Below are 22,428 nucleotides of genomic sequence, written 5' to 3'. Positions count from 1 at the left end.
ATTTTAAAAGACTTATAGACAATCAATATCACACACTAAATCTAGCCTATAAAACTGTAATAAGATTTATTGAGATACAAAAATCAATAATTTATAGAAATACTCTCATGAAAATCGGAAGGTATATTCATAAAGTATAAAAACTTTACTTTATGAATTTTGTTTTGACATTTTACACGTCAAACTGACCGAAAGTCTCTATAGTGACGTCGGCGCTGGATGCTATGACGTGGCACGTTGTCGTACTTCCGTTTCAAAATGGCGCCCCCCACACCTCATTTAGCAGGTGAGTTGTTGCTCTAAAATGTATATTTCATGCCCATTCCAGTTGCGTAAAGATAAATTATCAACGTGAGATGGCAAGCATGTTATGAAATAATTCTCATGTCTTTTATTCTGAAGTTTTGCTGACATATACACGCATGAACTCATTCATTAGCCTGTCATGTGCGCAAAAAAAATTTGTAACGTTATTTCAGCGTAATGAGAGAAATAAGTTAACACGTATTAGCATATCACACATATGAAAATTTTAAATATATATAAAAAACGATATATCTAGTTAATGATCAGCTGATAAATGCTTTGTAGTGCATGGCATCATAAGTTTAGAATAAACAGTTTTAAGAGGGCTTGAGAAAGCCAACACATTGTAACTTAGGTCAGGGTTTGTTTGTTGTTGGGCTTTTTTAACCTGAGAACAATTATTTGAACTGTATAAGTTAAAATAATTTTCAAGCTACATCCACCAAACTCAGAAAATCCCTCAGCTTGTTCTGATTTAATAGACTTATTTTTCCCTATGGTTGACATTAAAAATCTCCCTAAGTCCCATAGACTTACATATATTAAAAAATCTATTCATCCACCAGTCCCCCTGACTGTACAGTACAAACTTCAGATTTCTTTTCAAAGTGACCCAAATATTAAATCTACACGAGATTTATGACCTTAAAACTTCAAGGCTAAACTTTGTTTGTGTCAAGCCAGCATTAATTTTTAGTTTTTCTTTTCTGGTTTTAACATAGTCTGTTTCATTTCAAACAGTCAGAGGATCGGATGGAACGTTGCTGTTGTGTGGACCTCCGAGCTGTCAGGAAAGCTCTGCTTTTCAGAGGTCAGTCATTGTATTTGCTGCATGAAGAAAGATTTTACACCAAAATTTTGTCCGCTTTATTAAAAGTACATGTTTCATTTGTTTCAGAGATGACCGGCAAGGCAAATACATGACGTTCAGCAGTGATGGGACCCTGTTTGGCTGGTGCAATGGCTCACAGTATGTACACTGTAAAACCTAACAAATTTCCTAACTTTGACTTAACTTTAATTTGTTGAACTTAATGGTAAAAATGTAGTATTATGCCTTTGTTACTCAACTTAAGATAACTTGATTTGTAGGAGTACCAATTTGTCAAGCAAAAGATGAGTTTTAATCTCGATAGATTTCCCCCTACTTCTGCAGTTATCTATATCTTTAGTTTCGTTCACTCATTTTCCAAAATACGTTGTTAAATTGTGAATATTTTTGAGAGAATATCACAGAAGTTGGTTTAATAAATTGGTAGTTTCCCTAAATTAGTTTTGATTTATTTAGTGAAATGCACTTAATTAACACACTCAAGTTATCTCTACCAAGTTGTGATTAGCTTTATCAACTCAAAAATGATGTAGTACTTTACTTGCAAATTTTAAGCTAATCATGTTTTCCAATAGTAAAGATTGACATTTGAGTAAATATCCTGTGTGTATTTGATAGGGTCAGTGTGATCAAAGTTTCCACTGGAGATTTGGTGAAGTCTTTTGATTTACCCAAAACAGCAGCGCTGGAATTCTCACCTTTGAATAAAGTTCTGGCCACCTGGCAGCAATATACCAGTAAGCACCTTTAAAATATGATATTATATTCATATATAATGTTTTTTAATGACATTCTAGCTTTATAATATCTATAAGAACAGACTAAATGTAATCTAAGCAAGCAGGACACCTTAGCAACTGCATAGTAACATGCTAAAAACAACTCAGAACGCCTTAGAAAATGCATAGTAATGCCTTGAAAACCACAAAAACAGTTTTTATTTTTCAGAAACGCAGGATAACCCTCAGGGAGAGGCAAACCTGCAGCTTTGGGACTTGCAAACAGGTGCCTGCATTAAAGCTTTCTATCAGAAGAAGGTTACAGGATGGTAAGAGACTATTACTGTTCATATCAATATTGATTATTACTGTCAGTTTATTCATGTTCATTCTGTAACTGTTAAACATGTTCTTTGCATGTTTGTTGTCTGTATTTTCACAGGTGTCCGAGCTGGGCAGATGATGAAAGTATTACCGTTAGAAATGTCAATAATGAACTTCACTTCTTTGAGAACAACAACTTTGGTAACACAGTATAATTAATTCATTGTGCATGTCATATTCAAATAGGCTGGAAACATGTTGATAAATAACATGGACATGTTTCTTAACAACATTTTTATAGGTTTAAAATGTATATGAATGTATAAAGGATTTCTCATTATTTGTAGTAGTTAGCTTAATGGTTCCTGCATTATGACAAATTAAATTTAAAAATATTTCATGTAGCCTGCATGTGTCATTCATATATACAAGAATTACTAAAATAAAATATTGATTTTTAGATGTCATGACTTTAAACACCCATTGAGTTTGCAATCTATATTGTGTTTTGTTGTGTAGAAACTATTGCCAACAAGCTTCACCTTCAGAAGGTGTCTGAGTTTGCTTTGTCTCCTGGATCACAGCCGAGCAAGGTATCAGAACCCTTCCAGACTTTTTCTCTTACTGCAGCATGTGCTGTTTTACTCATACAAACGTGTATTAATCCCTCACACATTGCTTAAGGTTGCCGTCTATGTTCCTGGAAGCAAAGGAGCTCCGTCTTATGTACGGCTGTATCAGTATCCTAATTTCGGAGGTCCAACATCTGCTCTGGCAAACAAAAGCTTTTTCAAAGCCGATAGAGTGAGCATGCTGTGGAACAACAAAGGTAGATCATTTTTGTTTTAACAAATAAGTGGTTTCTCAACATTTTGATTAACACATTTATGAAAGGATGTCAAATATATATTAATATTTTCTGTTTTTTTCTAAAGCCACTGCAGTTTTAGTGACCGCCAGCACAGAGGTTGATAAAACAGGAGCCTCTTACTATGGAGAACAGACGTTACATTATGTCGCCATCAATGGAGAAAGTGCAGTAATTCAGCTACGTATGTATGACTCCGTTTTGAATAATGATTCATCAGTGATATGAATAACTAATTACAGTGCAGTCTATAGAAATCAATTTCTGTCTTTAACAATTAAACTCATTAAGGTCAGATAATATTTCCACTGACTGGACTAAAAATTGGGTGAATAATATTTATACTACTGTAATTTTATATATAATAATGTGTGTGTTAAAATGTTGATCGTATTTCTAAGGATGAACTTCAAAGGAACACTCCACTTTTTTGGAAAATAGGCTCATTTTCCAACTCCCCTAGAGTTAAACAGTTGAGTTTTACCGTTTTCGAATCCATTCAGCCGATCTCCGGGTCTGGCGGTACCACTTTTAGCATAGCTTAGCATAGTTCATTGAATCTGATTAGACCGTTAGCATCTCCTTAAAAAATGACCAAAGAGTTTCAATATTTTTCCTATTTAAAACTTGACTCTTCTGTAGTTACATCGTGTACTAAGACCGACGAAAAATGAAAAGTTGCAATTTTCTAGGCCGATATGGCTAGGAACTATACTCTCATTCTGGCGTAATAATCAAGGAAATTTGCTGCCGTACCATGGGTGCAGCAGGCGCAATGATATTACGCAGCCAAAAGTGGTACCGCCAGACCCGGAGATCGGCTGAATGGATTCGAAAACGGTAAAACTCAACTGTTTAACTCTAGGGGAGTTGGAAAATGAGCCTATTTTCAAAAAAAGTGGAGTGTTCCTTTAAGAAATGTCATATTTCACCTCAAAATCAAAAGAACTAAATAAAAAAATTAAACTACTGTTTAAAAGTTTTAGTTCAGTAATTTTATTTTATTTTTTTAAATATTAACATTACAGAATATTTTAATTTCAAATAATTGCTTTTCATTTTAAATTGCTGTTCATAAATTAATTGTTTCTTGAGCAAAATCAGCATATTAAAATGATTTCTGAAAGATCATGTGACACTAAATAGTGTTGGGAAAAGATTCTTTTAAAAGTAACACATTACTTATTGTATATTGTGTTACTCCCTAAAAAAGTAATTAATTATGTTACTTATTTACTTTACATGGAAAGTAATGTGTTACGTTACTTTTGCGTTACTTTTTCTCACCTGGGCAGGGCTTGCTTGTTTGTTTTTTAATAAAAAAAAAAGTTCTGTTTTTGGCAAATGTAAAGACAATTTTATGTATTTTAAAAGTAACTCATATATTTTCAGAGGTGCACATATGCGACCAAAATAAAAAATGCGCTGGGTAAATAAGTTCAGACCGGGCATTTGCGTACCGACATGGTTGACAGCTGTTAATGCACAATAACGGTTATAGATTGACTAACTGTAAAACTGTATAAGATTTCCATTTGAACTGAATGCATAATAAATCTGCCGGTTTGAGCAAAACACAAAACTGTGACACTGTGCTTCACTCGGCAGTGCTAAAATCGGCAGTGATAATACTTACTTCCTTGCAACCCACCAAAATAAAAGCTTGCTGATTTTAGGTTTGAAAATGCTGAAAATTCATATAAAAAATAAATGAAAATGTAAACATTAGTATTGTATTTTTTTAAGTGTACTATAAAATAATTGTATTTTTATTTAATAAACATTTTTTACTTTAAAATATAATAGTATTATCACACTTTATTTATTATTTTGTTTATTTTATTTAAAAATTAACTAAATAAAGTGCAATAATTCTATTATTAATTATTTTATTTTATTTTTTATAGTTATATTTAATGGGTCGCACTATGTGCAGTGTGAGCGCCAAACCTAATCTCCAGGTGCTCTCACGAGAACCAGACAGAAAAACTTATCTGATTATGTAACTTGCATTACTTGTAATGCATTACCCCAACTCTGCTGAAGACTGGAGTAATGATGCTGAAAATTCAGCTTTGCATTACAGGAATAAATTACATTTTAAAATATATTCAAATAGAAAACAGTTATGTTAAATTGTAAAAAATATTTCACAATATTACTGTTTTTACTGTATTTTTGATCAAATAAATGCAGCCTTGGTGAGCAGAAGAGACTTTCAAAAAACATTTAAAACTTAAAAAATCTTTTTTGTGGGTCCATTAAGATGTTTTTGCATTATTGTTTCTCATTAATGTGTACATATATATATATATATATATTATATTAAGAATATACTTTTTTTTTGCCCTCCACAGCAAAGAACGGCCCCATATATGACGTATCCTGGAACCCCAACTCTTCTGAGTTTTGCGTGGTTTATGGTTTTATGCCCGCCAAGGCAACTGTCTTTAACCACAAATGTGAGTCAGTGTTCGACTTTGGCACGGGCCCCCGCAACGCAGCTTTCTACAGCCCCCAGGGTCATATCCTTGTCCTCGCTGGGTTCGGGAACCTGAGAGGGCAGATGGAAGTTTGGGACGTGAAGAAATATAAGCAGGTGTCTAAACCCCAGGCTGAAGATACCACACATTTCTTCTGGTGCCCTGACGGAGAACATGTAGTGACGGCGACCTGCTCCCCTAGGCTCAGGGTCAGCAATGGCTATAAGATCTGGCATTACACCGGGACTGTGTTGTACAAGCATGAAACGCCATCAAATAAAGAGCTCTGGGAAGTGTTATGGCAACCCTTCCTGCCTGGAACATTCCCAGAGAAGGCAGTAAAATACCAGGCGTTGCCAAGTGAGCTTGGCAGCACTGAAGCCAAACCAGCCCAGGCGTATCGGCCACCCGCTCTCCGCAACAAACCCCAGACAGCCAGCTCAAAACTAGTGAGTTTGTGTCATGCTGATTCTTTTTATCTTGTGGTTTAGATTACATAGCCCTGCATCTTGAAAAAAATTCTGCTGATTTGCACCAAAAAAAAAATTAATTAAAAAAAAAGAATTTGATGATGCTGAGTTCAAAAATATCAATAAAAAATTTCCATCACATCGGGTTTTTTCCCTGCAAAATAAGAATGAAGATTTTTCAAATTATATTCACTACTGTTCAATAATGTTTTTGAAACAAGTCTCTTCTGCTCACCAAGGCTGCATTTATTTGATTAAAAAATACAGGATCATGTGACACTGAAGACACTTTGCATCACAGGAATAAATTAAATTTTAAAATATATTCATTGTAATAGTAATAGTATTATTTTACAATATTTCAGTTTTTACTGTATTTTTGATCAAATAAATGCAGCCTTGGTGAGCAGAAGAGACTTCTTTCAAAAACATTAAAAAAAATCTTTTGAACTGTAGTGTATTTTTCAGCTTTAATGCACTTATCAAAATAACAAAAGCAGTCAAATGTCAAAAGTTTTGACAAAATGAAGTATTCAGTATGTATAATTTAACTCACAAATGTGTTCAAATACTTTATTTAATTTCAAAGAACTTTACATAAATACAAGTTTATAAATAAATACACTTCTTTCACAAAATCTGTAATTTTTTCACTGTTTGGATGTAGTAAACCATCCACAGATGTAGCAGCATTTTCTTCCGTCACTTACCATAATTCTAACCTTGAAATCAGGATTAGGCCAAAAATAATGTTATACATGTGAAAATCAGCTGAGAATTGAACACATCTTTGTGGCAGTTTTTCTGGTGATTAAGGAATAATACAAGACTTCTTCACCTTATGTATGGTTGTCGAAATGCACGTCATATTTTGTGAGAATGTGTGATGTACTAGAACAAAAAAGGTGCTGTTTTGGATTTCATTCAGCAAATTTGATGCAGGGCAGCATTATGAATGTCCCGTGAACAGAATCATGACAATAATATGTCTATCCAAGCATGAAGAGGAGCCGCCGCAGAACATGAAACCTGGTGCTGCAGGAGAGAAGCAAATATCTAAAGCTGCTTTGAAAAACCAGAAAAGACGAGAAGCAAAGAAAGCAGCTAAGCAGGTACATGTTTTTAATGTTCAATTAACAATACAGAGGAATATTTAACTCAAAGTGATGCTTTACATTAATTCAGGAAAACAAGCCTGATGAAGCTCTGCCTCCAGTAGCAGACACCGCCCCTGCCAGTCATGTGACTTCTAGCTGTGGAGACCCTGAAACTGACAAAAAGATCAAGAATTTAAAAAAGGTAAATGTTTGAAATATGTTTACAATCAAATAAAATAAATGTATACATACACAGATACAGTCTTCCTGAAGGGAAAGAAACTAAATTCTGCCATTTATTTTTGACTTGGAATAGAGCACAAATGGACGTACTTTTGTGATACTTTATTTAATTTAAGTCATTTTAATCTATTTTATTTATACACCTTTTATGTAATTGGTAGAAAATTAACTATTTACCTTTATTTTGAGTAAATTGTCACTTTTTTAATGGAGTAGCCCTGTAAAGGTCTTATTTCTTAAAAAAAAAAAAAAAAACTTTTTGTGTGTTTTTCTGTATAAATGTACCAAAAAAATTATAAAAATTATGATAATTTCTGGGTGTAGTGCAGTATACCTGTCTGATATAGTATATATCACGTATACTGATATAAGCATATATATATCCAATGTGATTTTTGTTTCTCTTTTAGAAACTCAAAGCCATTGATGAACTGAAGGAGCAACAGGCGGCCGGCAAAGTAATGCAAAAAAATCAGGTACAATAGCTTTATAATCTCATCAGCACCTCTTAATGAATATTTCAGATTATTTTCATTTGTATCATTGTTTTTGATTTGATTACATCATTTGCAAAGCTTCATGAGATAAATAGTTAATTCCGTCCTAAAAGACATTAAGTACACAGTCTTTTTTTCCAGAAGTTTTCATAAGAATTTTGTAATGTTTACCCGCACCCTTAATTATAATATTTTCCCACTTTTTTACAGCTTGAGAAGATGCAGAAGGAGTCCCAGCTGTTGAAAGAGCTTGAAGATCTTGAATTAGGACTGTAAACTCACTTCACCAGTTTTTCACATTGGTCATCTGTTTTCAAACATTGCTTTGTCATACTGCTATGAATATGTAGATTCTTTTTTTCACAAACTACTCATGGACAACAAAGAGACTGTTTTGCTTCTTTGAACATGGCTACGATAATAAGAACTTAATTCTCAAAAGCAATATTGCTATGCAATGTGACGTATAGCACGGGAGAACATCCATGAAATACTAAATAAAAATGTTGAAATTCAAACTGCGTGACTTTTATTATGTCGGTTGGGGAGCCGGAAGTGTTCATTTCTTCAGTGTGGTACTAAAGCAGTCGCAGATTTCAGCCCAAACGCAGATGAAATTGTTAACAAATAAACTCAAGAGGACGAACTAAAACCATTTGATAATTCAGGTTTGATGAGTGCGCACTTTATTACACTGAGTTTCGTATCTGTGGAGTGTTTAATTGGGTGTTTATTTGTGATATTTAAATGAGCCGGTGAGGTGGTGTTCATATATGTTCATATAGCACATGCGTGTTTGTCTTTCTTTTTACTCATACCATCAGTTGTTTTGACGCTCTTTTAGTTTTAACCTCTATATAAATATATTTTTATCGATATCACACGTTTCGATGAGTTTCGGGCTTTCGCATTAAGCAGTTCAGCCATTTCAGTAGCCACAAAGGCGATGCGTCAGTTTTGTTTTATTGTTTTATCTGATAGTTTTTCAGTTGTTTGTTTTTAAATTGCTTTTAACTTTATCTGTGTAAATCAAACATTACGTTTAGTGTCAGGGAAATTTAGTACATTCTTGGATTAATTTCTGGATCTAGTAAAATGATATGATTTTAATAAGCAGCCATTTTAAGTTCTATTTAAAATAATACAACAATACATTCCTTTATGTATTAAGTACGAAGTTTAAGCTCAAGTGTTTCTCTAGACATTTTTTTTTGTTCTGTCAAATGGATATTTTGCTTTACATATTAACATCAGGATATGCCTCGGATTTTAAAATGATTATGTGACATTATTCATGTTTATAGTTGTTTTTGATGGCGTTCACATGCAGGCTAAGACATCCAGCAATGACATTTGAAGATATTTTGCATGTAAAGCTGGTAAACATCACACAAATTATTTCTTTTTCTTTTGTAAAGGTCTGAACAGTGGGACGATAAGAAGAAAAGAGGTATTTGTGACGATATCTTTGCCTTGTAAGTCCTATATCTTGACAGCACATATTTGAATTTTAGCATGAGTTAATGTTTAAATCTATTTGTTGTATAAGTCATGCATTGACTATGAGTATGAAGTTCTCATTTTGTTTTTCCTCCTGTTTTAGAGTCTAGTACACTTGAATGGACACGGTGCCCAAAGGTACACAGGTAGAGCTGGTTTCTGCTTTTTTGACCCTGAAATATTGAATTGGATGGGAAGGAAAGCAGCTGTCAGCTTCAGTTGGTTCTGTTTGATTGTGATTTGTTTAGTAAGACCAAACCAACTTACCTGAAGCTCCATTATGCCTGTGAAAAAGAAAAGAAAGTCGTCCGGCTCAGAAGACCCTAACATCAGAAAGTGCAAAATCACCAGGTAAAAATATTTGTCTTTCTCTCTGCATCTTTCACTCTTTCATACATATTCACTGTATCATCCCCTCTTTTATCCCCTCAGTTACTGTAGGACACAAACTCCAGGACGGATGGTAAACCCAGAGGATCAGTTTTCTAGCAAGAAATGTCTCGCCTGGTTTTATGAATATGCAGGTATGTGAATCAATGCTTTCCTTAAAGTCACCATGAAATTAAAATGGACTTGTTTTGTTTTTTTGTTTTGTTTTATGGAATATTGCAATATTTATTATAAATGATTCATCCGTGCACACTTTTTTTTTTTTTTTTTTTTTTTTTTTTAATTCATGTGCTTCATTATCTTTAATCAAAATAACTTCCCCTCCTTCTTGCAACGACATCGCAGCAATAGCAAACCATAACAATCCAACCATCCAATCAATTCCAGATGGACAAAAAGGCCTGCCCTGCAGTTTTTTCTTGTTTAAGAAGCCGTTTCACTCGTGTATATATACGTCACAATAGAGATAAAACAGACTAGTGCAACATCAGTTTCATGGCGACTTTAAAAACATGCAGCCAGTTAACATGAAACTGCATTTGCAAACCATTTTACTTCCGTAATGTGACACATATCCAAGTGTAAACGGTATTTATCAAGAAAAAAATAATGACAGGGCATGATTTTATGAATCAGGATGGTGAATAATATGTCTATATGACATTTGTAGGGCAAGGGCTGAAATATAAGATGGCTTGAGGTGTAGAGCAAGTTATTAAATATTGCTTAAAGATTTTGAAGACTTGCACTGATGAATCATTTGCAATAAGACCATAAACATGTAATAAGAAAGTCAAATGGGGCCATTTTTTTTCTTCTTCTTCTGTTAAATGGAGTTTAAATGATTATTGTTGTGGCTTTAAATATGTGTAGGGTCAGATGACATTGTCGGACCAGAAAGCATGGAGAAGTTCTGTGAGGACATCGGTGTGGAGCCAGAAAATGTTAGCAAAATTCATTCATATGTAAATCCTAAAGTTAATTTTTAGGAACAGCCTTCTGTCCAAATATGAGAAATCACTTGAAATAATGTGCACCGTGTTTTTGTGACCCTTCAGATTGTAATGTTAGTTTTAGCCTGGAAACTTGAAGCAACAAATATGGGATTTTTCACAAAAGAAGAGTGGCTGAAAGGAATGACATCACTACAGTAAGAATGACCTTCACGTCACATGCCATGGATGTCATGAGAAATCAAAAGTCTTTTATGATTTTAGCATTTAACTTCTCTTATCTCTCTACAGTTGTGACTGCACAGAGCGATTACAAGGCAGACTGGATTATTTACGCTCTCAACTGAATGACCCAGTTATATTCAAGAGCATTTACAGATATGCCTTCGACTTTGCCAGGGTGAGAGGCTTTTTTAAGTAGGATGAAAAAAAGCACTTTCTTTTACATTTTAAGATAAATATTGCTTGCATCTTTTTCTATATGTAATTTTGCAGTGAATTTGTGTCTGTTTAAGGCTGGAATACACTACACAACTTTTGCTCAGATTTTTGCCCCGATTTGCAGTCTTGAAAGTCTGTGCCAGTCTGCAGATTTTGGGCAGTCGGAGTTGACAGATTGATGGGCACAGACTCTGAATTTTTAGCTTCAGACTATGATTCCATCCAGTTAGAAGATATCAAAACATGTTTGATATATTCAGCTGATTTTAGAACACATATCGTACAGTGTATGACGTGTCGCTACTGAATCTAAAGCTGTCCTCTAGCAGTGTTGCAATAAAATACAATACAAATAACAATACTAAAATAAATTAACAGAGCACACATAACAAATTAGCCTCAATGATTGTCTCATCAGCACAGATAAAACAACTGGCTGCACCACTCACCTCTAAGTCACGTTGTAATCTGTAGAGTCCATACTGACCACGTCTACCCACCTAAAACCGCATTCAAATTCGCTTGACTCGTTTTTTTCTTTTGCGACTCAGCACACAGAGTCACTACAACAACTACTGCAGTCATCTCCTTTACATCCATGTTTGTTTAATCTGTCATGCGCCTCCTAGCAATGAGGCACATGTTTCTGTGTGAGTTTGTTGTGTTTGGAAAGATTTGAAAGTCTGGTAGTGTATGATCCTCAGTCATTAAGGCTACGTTCATACTGTCAGTCCAAATCCGATTATTTGTGTATCCGATTGGAATCTGATCTAAAATTATTGATGTCCACAACTGTTCAGATCTAATTTGTGTCTCCATGCCGCTCTTTCGTTTGCTGGAATATCTGCATTGGTTTCTATGGCAGTGATGTTGCGTTGGTAGGTATACGGCAAAAACAACAGCAGCAGCAACGTGGAAAGGGTTTGCAATACAGATGTTGTCTTTTTTACAACATGACAATGTGTAGCCGCCGTGCTGAACTACTGCATCTTCTGAGGCAGCGGCAGAAATGTAGGAGGCCTGTACGTGTGGCTTTTTCTGTTTCAAAACATGTCTCCTTTATATTGTAATTTTCTGCTCGTCCGGCACTTTGCAACAACACAACCTTGTTTCTGCAGCAACTTTCTGCATGTTTCCTATAACAATGTCTGATGTTTTACGTGGCATGAGAACCATGCGAAATCCGATCAGAGCGGTCAGAGTGAAACGGATTTCCAGAAATGCGATGTAAATAGGATTTTAAACCACATATGAATGTAGCATGAAACAGATTTGTAAAAATCACATTTCATGTGATTTTTTTTTTTTTTTTTCTTTTTTTTTTTTTTCTTCTGTTCTAACTTGCTAAATCTGATCTGATTTCAATCAGATATGCACAAAAATCGGATTTGGACTGACAGTCTGAACGTAGTCTTGGTGTATGATGCCCAGTTTTTCTCTGTAACCATTTACAAAGTCGGCAAGTGTAAGATGCCTAGTGTTTTAAAATGTGTTCAGAGTTTAAAAGTTGTGTAGTGTGTTCCAGCCTTTATTGATGTTCTTTTAGCATATTCATCTGGTTTTGTCTGTAGGATAAAGATCAGCGCAGTCTTGATATGGACACTGCAAAATCCATGCTGGCGCTGCTCCTTGGAAGAACGTGGCCTCTGTTCCCAGTGTTCCACCAATTTCTGGAGGTTTGTCATCTCTTTCTCTAATCCAGACTGTTGAATCAGCTGTCAAGCTCCAAATAGGACAAAAAGACGCAATTTAAAGCCAAACTGAACCATATATGATCTCTTTTTGGTGGACTATGCATTTAAAAACTCTGAATTTAGTAGTATTTGTTCTTTAATAATGTGACTAACAGAAGTATCTTTCCTCTAGCAATCAAAGTATAAAGTCATGAACAAGGACCAGTGGTACAACGTCTTAGAGTTCAGCCGTACAGTTAACACAGACTTGAGCAACTATGATGAAGATGGAGCCTGTAAGTTTATGTTTCTCTTGTAGAGCTGCACGATTAATCGTTAAAAGATTGTGATCTCGATTCAAACACAGACACGATCTTATTCCTAAATGACAGCGATTTGGCTATATCTACTAAACCTTTGTCAAAATCACACCAGAACATTAAAATCTGCTGTTGACCCAGAGAGAGCAGTTGTATAGGTATGACACACAGTATCAATATTTCTGTGTTACAGTAATTCAAATTGTCACAGAATTATTGGGATTAAAGTTTATAGTTCGGATATAAACATAGATGTCTACAGAAGCGTTAAATAGAGTAAGGCTCCATTCACACTGCAGGCAAATGTAGCCCAAATCTGATTTTTTTTTTTTTTTTTTTTTTTTTGTGCCCATATGTGACTCGTATCTGTTTTCCCCATGACTGTGTGAACAGTACAGACCACATGGAATCTGATCTTTTCGATTATGATTTGTGCCACTTTCATATGTGGTACTAAATCTGATACAGGTCAGATGTTGTGTAATGCGACAGTTATATCAGAATTCATGCGATTTCAAGATCAACATTCGTCACGATTCTGCGCCCATTAGTCTACTCAAAGATTTTACATACCCAATGTCATCAAGGCAGTTGCAAAAGGTAGTCAGTAGAAGTGCAGTGATGTGTCATACACTCGTAAGTATTACAGAGACAGCTCTATAATACAAGCAAAACATGAGAGGCTCGTATCATAAAAGTTTCAAAACTCTGCTCTCTTTTGTCACATCATTGTCTTTATTTTTCATTTTGCCTGCACGTAATTTAGCTGATTTCCACGGCAGATCACACTATAAATAAACGTGTAATCGCTTACTTTAATGCCCTCCGTGTTTACTTCCATATGACAGCATGCTGTGTGTGTTGCCAAGTCCGCGATTTTCCCGCAGAATTGGGTTACTTTTTCACTGTTGCCGCGGGTTGTTTTGCAACTCCGTGGGTTGAAGCGACCGCACTAACGTGATGTTTAACCCCCAGAATGCGATTTTTACCAGGATACCCCCTGGAACGCAATTGGGCTAGTTTTAGACTAGTTTTGGACTAGTTTTGAGAAGCAATTGAGTGGATTTTGTGGTAAAAACCAGGCAATCCCATTTATATCGTTCTTTTGCGCATGCAGGTCAGTTCAGAACCATGATCTATTCACACCGGAAATCTGACATTGGCCTCATTTAAAACAACAATGTGTGAAAAGCTATACAAAAAAATCAGATCTGAGCAAAAATCTGAATTGAGCATTAAGACTCGCAGTGTGAAAGTAGCCTAAATCACCTTTTGAAAGTAACTTGATGCTTCAAATAAAAATCAATTGCGTCGTTACACCAGTAGGTGGCGACAAGTGACTGTTAAAAAAAAATGTATCTGTCAGTGAATCATTCATTCGATTCGTTCAAAAACGCTGATTCATCTAGTAATGAAACAAGTGTTTATGAGCAGAGTAGAGCAGTATTTAGGAGTCACTGAATCATTCATTCAAATCATTTTTTTTAATAATTCATTCAAATTAATTAAACCTTTTTAATTAGACAGCAATTACATTTTTGTCAGAACCTCTAGTAAATTACATGTTATTTTGTTTAATTGTCTATTCAGAATCAAGGGAGAATCGTGATCTCTATTTTATACAAAAAATAAATTGCGATTCTCAATTTATCTAGAATCATGCAGCTCTATTGTCTTGTCATTCGCCCATTCATCTTTCTCAGTTAAATTGCTGATGTTCTCTGTCTCTCTGCTGATTTCAGGGCCAGTGATGCTGGATGAGTTTGTGGAGTGGCATAAAGCCAGAATTGCATTATAGCAAAACCAGACGCTGAATTAAAGCACATCAGATATTTTTTTTTTCGGTGTGCCCCAGGCTGCCCCAGAAGTTGGCATACCTCTCGAGGATTGCTTCAATGTATCCGATGCCCAATTCGGATCGTCACTACCCAGAGACATTTACAGTGTTACTTTAAAAGGAAAATGACACAGAAGAATCACAAGACAAACAAAAGGGGAAATATTTTTCATATGTATTGATTTGTTGAACAGTTATATTGCCAGTGTTGTATTATTTCTTTTTTTTTTTTTTTTGAGAGGGAAACGGTCTGTTTGTAATTTTTGTCCCTTTCATTTTTTTCCCTTAAAGTTTTACTTTGTTTATAGTGTCTTGAAAAGGAAATAAATAAAGCAGTTGTAAATTATTTTTTCTTCTGGACATTAGTGGCTTTGCATATACAGCACTGTTAGAGCAATAAAGCATTATTCAGCAATCTAAATTAAGCATGAATAAAAGATTTACTTTCACACACATTACTACTCAAAAGTTTGGGGTCAGTAAGATTTTTTTTTTAAATGAAAGACCCTTAGGCTCATCTAGGCTGCCTTTATTTGATCCAAAATACAGTAAAAACAGTAATACTGTGAAATATTTCAATTCTTTCTATGCATACAGTATCTCACTGAAATGTGAGGGGTGTACTCACTTTTGTAACCATTTTAGTATATCTTCTCAAGGGACAATACTATAGAAATGAAACTTGTATATATTTTAAAGTAGCCAATGTGCTGCTTGTATAGCTGTATGGATTTACTGTCCTCTGAAAATAACTTAATATACAACCATTATTGTCTAAATAGCTGGCAACAAAAGTGAGTACACGCAGTGATTACAGCTCTACATCTTTTAACCATGCAAAGCCACATGTCCTATTCATCATGTTCATGTTTTTGTCTGCTTGATAGGACAATACAAATTTGCGTATCTTGTATTAGAGCAGTTAAAATTTGGTGCTTTGAGTACAATTCTCTCATACTGACCACTGGATGATCAACATGGCACCTCATGGCAAAGAACTCTCTGAGGATTTGAGAATTAGAATTGTTGCTCTCCACAAAGTTGGCCTAGGCTATAAGAAGATCGGTAACACTCTGAAACTGAGTTACAGTACAGTGGCCAGGGTCATACAGAGGTTTTCCAAGATGGGTTGCACTCGGAACAGGCCTCGCAAGGGTCAATCAAAGTAGTTGAGTCCTCGTGCTGTGAATCAGGTGCAGAAGCTGGCTTCAAAAAACAGATGCACGAGTGCTGCCAGCATTGCTTTAGAGGTTGCAGAAGCGGAAGGTCAGTTTGTCAGTGCTCAGACCATACGACGCACACTGCAACAAGTCGGTTTGCATGGCCGTCGTCCCAGATAGAAGCCTCTTCTGAAGCTGGTTCACAAGAAAGTCCGCAAACAGTTTGCTGAAGACAACCTGTCCAAAAGCATAAATTACTGGAACCATGTCCTGTGGTCTGATGAGACTAAGATAAACTTGTTTGACTCAGATGTTATCCAGCATGTGTGGTGACGCCCTGGTGAGAAGTACCAAGAAAATTGTGTCTTGCCTACAGTCAAGCATGGTGGTGGTAGCATCATAGTCTGAGGCTGCAGGAGCGCTGCTGGGACTGGGGAACTGCACTTCATTGAGGGAAACATGGATTCCAACATGTACTGTGACATTCTGAAGCAGAACATGATGCGATGGAGTGGCCAAGTATGTCTCCAGACCTGAACCCTATTGAGCACCTGTGAGGCATCCTCAAGTGGAAGGTGGAGAAGCGCCATGTGTCTAACATCCAGCAGCTCCGTGATGTCATTATGGAGGAGTGGAAGAGGATCCCAGCAACAACCTGTGCAGCTCTGGTGAATTCCATGCCCAGGAGGACTAAGGCAGTGCTCACAGAAAATACTGACACATTGGTCACAGTTTTGACATGTTCACTTAGGGTGTACTTACTTTTGTTGCCAGTTATTTAGACAATAATGGCTGTATGTTGAGTTATTTTTAGAGGACAGTAAATCTGTACTACTATACAAGCAGCACATTGACTACTCTAAAGTATATACAATTTTCATTTCTATAGTATTGTCGCTTGAGAAGATATACTAAAATGGTTGCTAAAATATGAGGGGTGTACTCACTTTTGTGAGATACTGTATATTTTAAAATGTTATTTATTCCTGTGATGCAAAGCTAAATTTTCAGCATCATTACTCCAGTCTTCAGTTTCACATGATGCTTCACAAATCATTCTAATATGCTGATTTGATGCTCAAGAAACATTTCTTCTTATTATCAAAGTTGGAAAAAAACTTGTGCTGCTTCATAATTTTGTAGATTTTCTTCAGGATTCTTTGATGAATAGAAAGCTCAAAAGTAGCAAGTAGCATTTATTTTAAATCAGAATCTTTTGTAATATTATAAATGTCTACTGTCACTTTTGGTCAATTTAATGCATCTTTAATGAAATAATATCGTTCAAAAAAATCTTACTGACCATAAACTTCTAAACAAGTGCTGTATGTAAGCAATAAGGTACAAGAGGCTGTGCTGTATCGTGAATAAGTCACAGCTGAAGGGCGTTGTTAGGCACGACGCGGAGAGGAGTGCCTGCAACCCCTTCAGCCGTGACTTATTCACGATACAGCACTAGCCTCAAGTACTTTATTGCTTTTATAAAATGGTTACCATACAATACAAATATTAAAGCCAAAAAATATGTATCAATGCAACTTTCATGAAGTAAAATCACTAAAAGCCTTCCTTCTGCCAGAAAAAATAGTCCCTGACCGTGAACAGCAACAGAAGTTACATTATTACGCCATTAGATGGCGGCAAAGACTGTCTTTATGAGTGTGTCAGTCAGTAGTGAAGACTTTTATATTGAAAAGACTGAACTGTAGTGAACACGGAACAAGACGCAACTGACAAATACTTTGACTAGCGCTGTCAGTCACGGGAAAACCCCTTAACTGTTAAAAGGACAAGATATTGCAGCGGATATTTTTTTTATTATGAACATAGGACTGATCTGAAGAAAAATGCTAAATCTGAATGCAGGTAATAACCGTTGGATGAAGCAGTCATAGCCATGTTTTATCATGAATAAAACACAGCTATTGACAAATCAGAATCAAGGACAGGAACTAACCGTTTTATAAAAATATTTTTGATTACATCTCTAATATATGCAACAAAATTACTACTGCTGAAAGAACATGTGACATTGTATAAACATTTAACTTACAATTTAACGATATACACAAAATTGCATGGATTTTACTGAACACTTAATTTTTTGACAATGACAGTTAGGCCTAAGTCAATCGTCCAATCAGACCCAGTTAAATTTTCAAAGTTCTTTACAATGATCATTTCCTCCATTTCATGTCTCTTGACTTGTTTGTGAGACTCCGTCTCCTTCTGTAGCTGAAACACCGTTTTCATGGGAAGGAGCATCTGGTTGAGTCGACTGGCTCTCAGCTGAATCTTTAACTGGGTTTAAGTCTGCCTGTTTCATGATGGCATTGAGTCGCGTCAAAGATTTCGTTCTGATTTTTGGCCTGATCTTGTCTTCACCCTCCATCGCAGAGTCTTTGATGTGGCTGAATCGATTCCCTTCTTCATCATAGTTGTACAATTTAATGACGCGGCTCTTCTTCTTTGGATGTGGACTAACCACTGATCTGAACTCTTGGTTTTGTTCTTCACCTTCACAGCCCTGAGTATCATCCTTCCCGCCATCTGCATTTCCATTTCCTATAGCGTCTACATTATCAGAGGTCCTGCGTTCCTGATCAACCAAACTAATGTCCACAGTGTCTTCTCCACTGTCGTGGTTTTTATGGAAGAACACTGTCTCAGGTTGTGCTCTGGTGGTTTGTTCGTTGTTTTCTCCATTGATGTGATTGTGATCATCTTTTCTATAAGGTATGTGAGCCCTTATCGTTCGTAGACACTTTATTACGTAGGATCTACTGAATGCACCAAGTGTGAAGGCCACTAAAAAGCTCACGATTACTGATGATGCCACAGCCGCCGCGAAATGGCTTTCTGACAGCGTGTCGGCGTAAACCTCCCTGGTCTTCCTCGGCTGTTTGTTAATGTTAGGATTTAAGCCCACTACATTAACTCTGTAAGGCACAATTGTTTTGCTCATCTTGTCCAGGCGGATACAGATATAGAGTCCATCATGGCTGGATGTGGCCCTTAAAATCCTCAAAGTGCCATTGCATGTTTCCACTGGGTCTTTGTTTTGGTGGTTGCAGCCGTCAAACAATCCAAAAGGTGTCTGCCACCACTGCGCCAGCACTGCAAAGTTAAGAATAAACAATCAAAGAGACACTTTTCATAGCTTCAAATAACTTAAACATGGAGCTACATTTTTGTTCTTTTTCAATAAATGGTCAGTGAAAGAAGGCACTTAACCTTCAAGAAATATTCATCCACAACTATTAATTTATTTTTTTATTTTTTTGCTCGAAATAAAATGTTTACTGAAATCAAATAAAATTTAAAAACTAGGTAGTTGCCAAAGCAACATTTCACTTCACATACTAAAATTACAAAAAAAAAAAAAAAACACAAAACTGATATAAAATTTTAAAAAAACTATATAGACATTTAAAATGACAAAAACACAACAACATTACTAAAATTAAAAATATAGATTACTATATATAAATATATATATATATTAGTGGTTTAACGGATCACAAAACTCACGGTTCGGATCATATCATGGTTATTAAGTCACGGATCGGATCATTCTTCGGATCAGCACAAAAAAAAAAAAAAAAATGGGGGGTGGGGGGTAACTTTGCATTTATTACTTAGCCCACTTTAACTACTCCGATACCACAGCAAAAACTACTAGCCTAACTAATACATTATTAAAGGCAAGTGAACAGACTGTAAAAAGAACTGTACATACATACTGTACGTACATACTGTACACCAATTACAAGAATAGATAAATACAACATAAAGTTACAAATAAAGTATAAGGTCTAACTGTAGTAGCCTATTAATTTTCATGTACAGAAATGTAATAATTAAATGTAAAATGACACTGTTCACTGTATAAATACACTGTATAAAGCTGTGTTTTGTTGTTTGATTTACATGACAGACAACAGCAGATATTTATAGGTTGCTGTCACTTTAAGAGTAAGACCCCATGCACGCACACATCCCATACATACACATCCGAATTCTCACCTCGTTCAATTAAGACATAACCGAATGTGTTTACGAGAATACTTGCGGAGAGGGGTATTTTGACTGACATAATGCGTGTATGTATCCATCCAAGTGTACTGAGGACGCGAAAGAGAAATCAATTTGGAGTTCGCGAGCTATCTGAAACGCACCTCTCTCTCTCTGTGTGGGTATGTGTGTGTGCGCGCGAGCCTTGTATGTGCGTCTGTGCGCATCGATAACAGCGTGGCGTGCGATACCGAATTAAATCCTCTTTTGCCTCTTCTAGCGCTGGAATGGTTTTATATCTATTTAATGTGTAAACTAGCAAGACAAAACACGTGCAAATGATAACCTTTCACTCTATTGCGGTTAAACTTGCAATTGATCCGTGCCGAACCGTGGGGCTTGGTCCGTACGGGTCACGGATCAACAACGATCCGTTTAATCACTAATATATATATATATATATATATATATATATATATATATATATATATATATATATGCAATCAACACTACATATATACAAATGCAATATAATATATGCAAATGCAATCAACACTACAATTTGTGTAAAATTCAAGAAAACAGAATAAGTTTGTATATTTGTATTCCCAACATGCTGTAGAAAGAAATTCATTTCTTTGTATTTGTGCTGCTCACCTTCATTTCCTTCCTCTCTGCACTGAAGTGTCAGCGTTTCTCCTGGATGAATGTGAACTGAGTTTTCAGGTCTGACCTGCAGATGGTTTGTTTGACTCATTAGAGTCTCTGGCGACTGTTGAGAGTTTCTCTCATAAATGTCACTGTGTTCTGTTCTGCTGCTACTAATACATAGAAAGTTCCAAAGGAGAATCAAACTCAACAAAGAACTGATTCTGACCTCCATGGTCTCTAGAAAAAAAATGAGACGTTCATTAACTTCAATGTAAATTTAACTGCTGTACCAATATTACTGCATTTGCAATAATTATGTAAATATAAGACAGCTCTTTGACCCAAGTCATACATATTATATATCTATGTACAGCAGCCAGAAAAAGTACGACTGATTTGTCTTCACAAAACAAGCAAAACCTGAAATTTTGTCAAAGTAGAGAATTTCTTACTGTTATCATTTGAAGAATGAAATACATTTAAAACCACACAGATATATGACCTATATTTATAAATATGTCTCAGATCAGGCAGTCAAATACTCACAGAATGGGTCTTGTAGTTTGTGCTGTTGTCTCAGTAAGAAGAGTAAAGTACAGTCCTCACATGACAGCTCTTATATTTCATCTCGTGCTCCATGTTTAAAGATTAACATTTTTTCGCTTCAATAATAGACAGGATGTCATGTGGATGAGAATGCCAGTGGATTATCTTAAAGGTTTGAGTTGATATAACAGTTAAAGCCGGTTTATTATGGCTGAACAAATGTGAGTTTGAGGTAATTAGTAACATTCTTTGCCACCGTAATAAATTTATGCAGAGTAGCAAATGAGAAATTGACAATTGTTCAAGTAGGTATTCTGATTGTATCCATTCAATGCAATACAACAGCAGAAAAATCATATTTGGGTATAACTCTGTATTTCTCTCAGTGGTGCATCGCTTTCCAAAAATGGGTGACAGATTTGTTCTGATGAGTCATGGACAGGAGGGAAAACAATATTAAATGCAAATCATGAAACATTTGTGTACTGTTATAATTTTAAAAATGACAGTTTGTTGTTGTTGTTGTTGTTGTTGTTGTTGTTGTTGTTGATGATGTCAAAGGCTGTGCGTCTAAACATAGCAAAAAAAAAATATTCAGGCCCTTCCTAGATATGACACATTTAAATTCTGTTCACTTTACTTAAACATATCTATTTTGTCACAACTTAATTTATTTGTGTTCAATCAACCTAATATATTTATGAAGATATATTTATGGACAGAAAACTAATTGTTGTTATATAGCTCAACACGTTTAGTCTTGTTGTTTAAATCTAATTTTCTTGATTTTTTGCGAGTACCACGCTTTACCATGCCTCAGAAAAAAACACTATTTTGTCAAGTGGCTAACATAACATAATCAGATGCAGATTTATTTTTAGTAACAGCAATACAGAATTTTCTCCATCATACAATACGTTTTAAAATGAATTGCATGCCATTTATCAACACAAGCCATCCAGTATTTAATATGCTATTCTAAAATCGATCTCGCTTACTGCAGTGTCTCAAACAAGTGTCTCACAGCAGCCACAGAGCAAACGCACAGAGTAACGTTATAACATCATTTTCAACACTCTCAAATGTATCTAATATGATAAACAG

General features: G+C 35.5%; 3 protein-coding genes across 10 annotated transcripts; 2 read left to right on the top strand and 1 right to left on the bottom strand.

Annotated features, from left to right (window-relative positions):
• Positions 1-190: 190 nt before the first annotated feature.
• On the top strand, positions 191-8,357 carry eif2a (eukaryotic translation initiation factor 2A). The gene is made up of 14 exons (XM_051871360.1): positions 191-286; positions 1,048-1,117; positions 1,205-1,276; positions 1,757-1,875; positions 2,087-2,186; positions 2,300-2,382; positions 2,701-2,774; positions 2,866-3,010; positions 3,117-3,233; positions 5,407-5,981; positions 7,001-7,114; positions 7,188-7,301; positions 7,753-7,818; positions 8,050-8,357. Exons 1-14 carry the CDS (start codon positions 259-261, stop codon positions 8,113-8,115), a joined length of 1,743 nt encoding a protein of 580 aa, XP_051727320.1. The 5' UTR covers positions 191-258; the 3' UTR covers positions 8,116-8,357.
• Positions 8,358-8,365: 8 nt separating this feature from the next.
• Positions 8,366-15,299, top strand: dcun1d5 (DCN1, defective in cullin neddylation 1, domain containing 5 (S. cerevisiae)). Of its 8 annotated transcripts, none has more exons than XM_051871367.1 (11): positions 8,366-8,507; positions 9,258-9,314; positions 9,443-9,477; positions 9,588-9,690; positions 9,772-9,863; positions 10,603-10,673; positions 10,788-10,879; positions 10,974-11,082; positions 12,695-12,799; positions 12,990-13,092; positions 14,859-15,299. In XM_051871367.1, the coding sequence occupies exons 4-11, from the start codon at positions 9,620-9,622 to the stop codon at positions 14,912-14,914; spliced, it is 699 nt and encodes a 232-aa protein (XP_051727327.1). In that variant the 5' UTR covers positions 8,366-8,507; positions 9,258-9,314; positions 9,443-9,477; positions 9,588-9,619; the 3' UTR covers positions 14,915-15,299. The 8 variants fall into 8 exon arrangements, with proteins under 8 accessions (XP_051727327.1, XP_051727323.1, XP_051727326.1 ...); XM_051871363.1 differs by having other exon boundaries at positions 9,443-9,485; XM_051871366.1 differs by having other exon boundaries at positions 9,443-9,485; positions 9,559-9,690.
• On the bottom strand, positions 15,153-21,687 carry LOC127500286 (uncharacterized). Its single transcript, XM_051871361.1, has 3 exons — positions 21,325-21,687; positions 20,785-21,015; positions 15,153-19,230 (listed from the first exon to the last, which is right to left on the bottom strand). The coding sequence occupies exons 2-3, from the start codon at positions 21,008-21,010 to the stop codon at positions 18,305-18,307; spliced, it is 1,152 nt and encodes a 383-aa protein (XP_051727321.1). The 5' UTR covers positions 21,011-21,015; positions 21,325-21,687; the 3' UTR covers positions 15,153-18,304.
• Between the last annotated feature and the right edge of the window lie 741 nt (positions 21,688-22,428).

Source organism: Ctenopharyngodon idella, chromosome 18, assembly GCF_019924925.1.
Source record: "Ctenopharyngodon idella isolate HZGC_01 chromosome 18, HZGC01, whole genome shotgun sequence".
In the NCBI taxonomy this organism is placed as follows: domain Eukaryota; kingdom Metazoa; phylum Chordata; class Actinopteri; order Cypriniformes; family Xenocyprididae; genus Ctenopharyngodon; species Ctenopharyngodon idella.
Note: the sequence above shows the minus strand (reverse complement) of the source record. Positions and strands in the feature narration are given on the sequence as shown.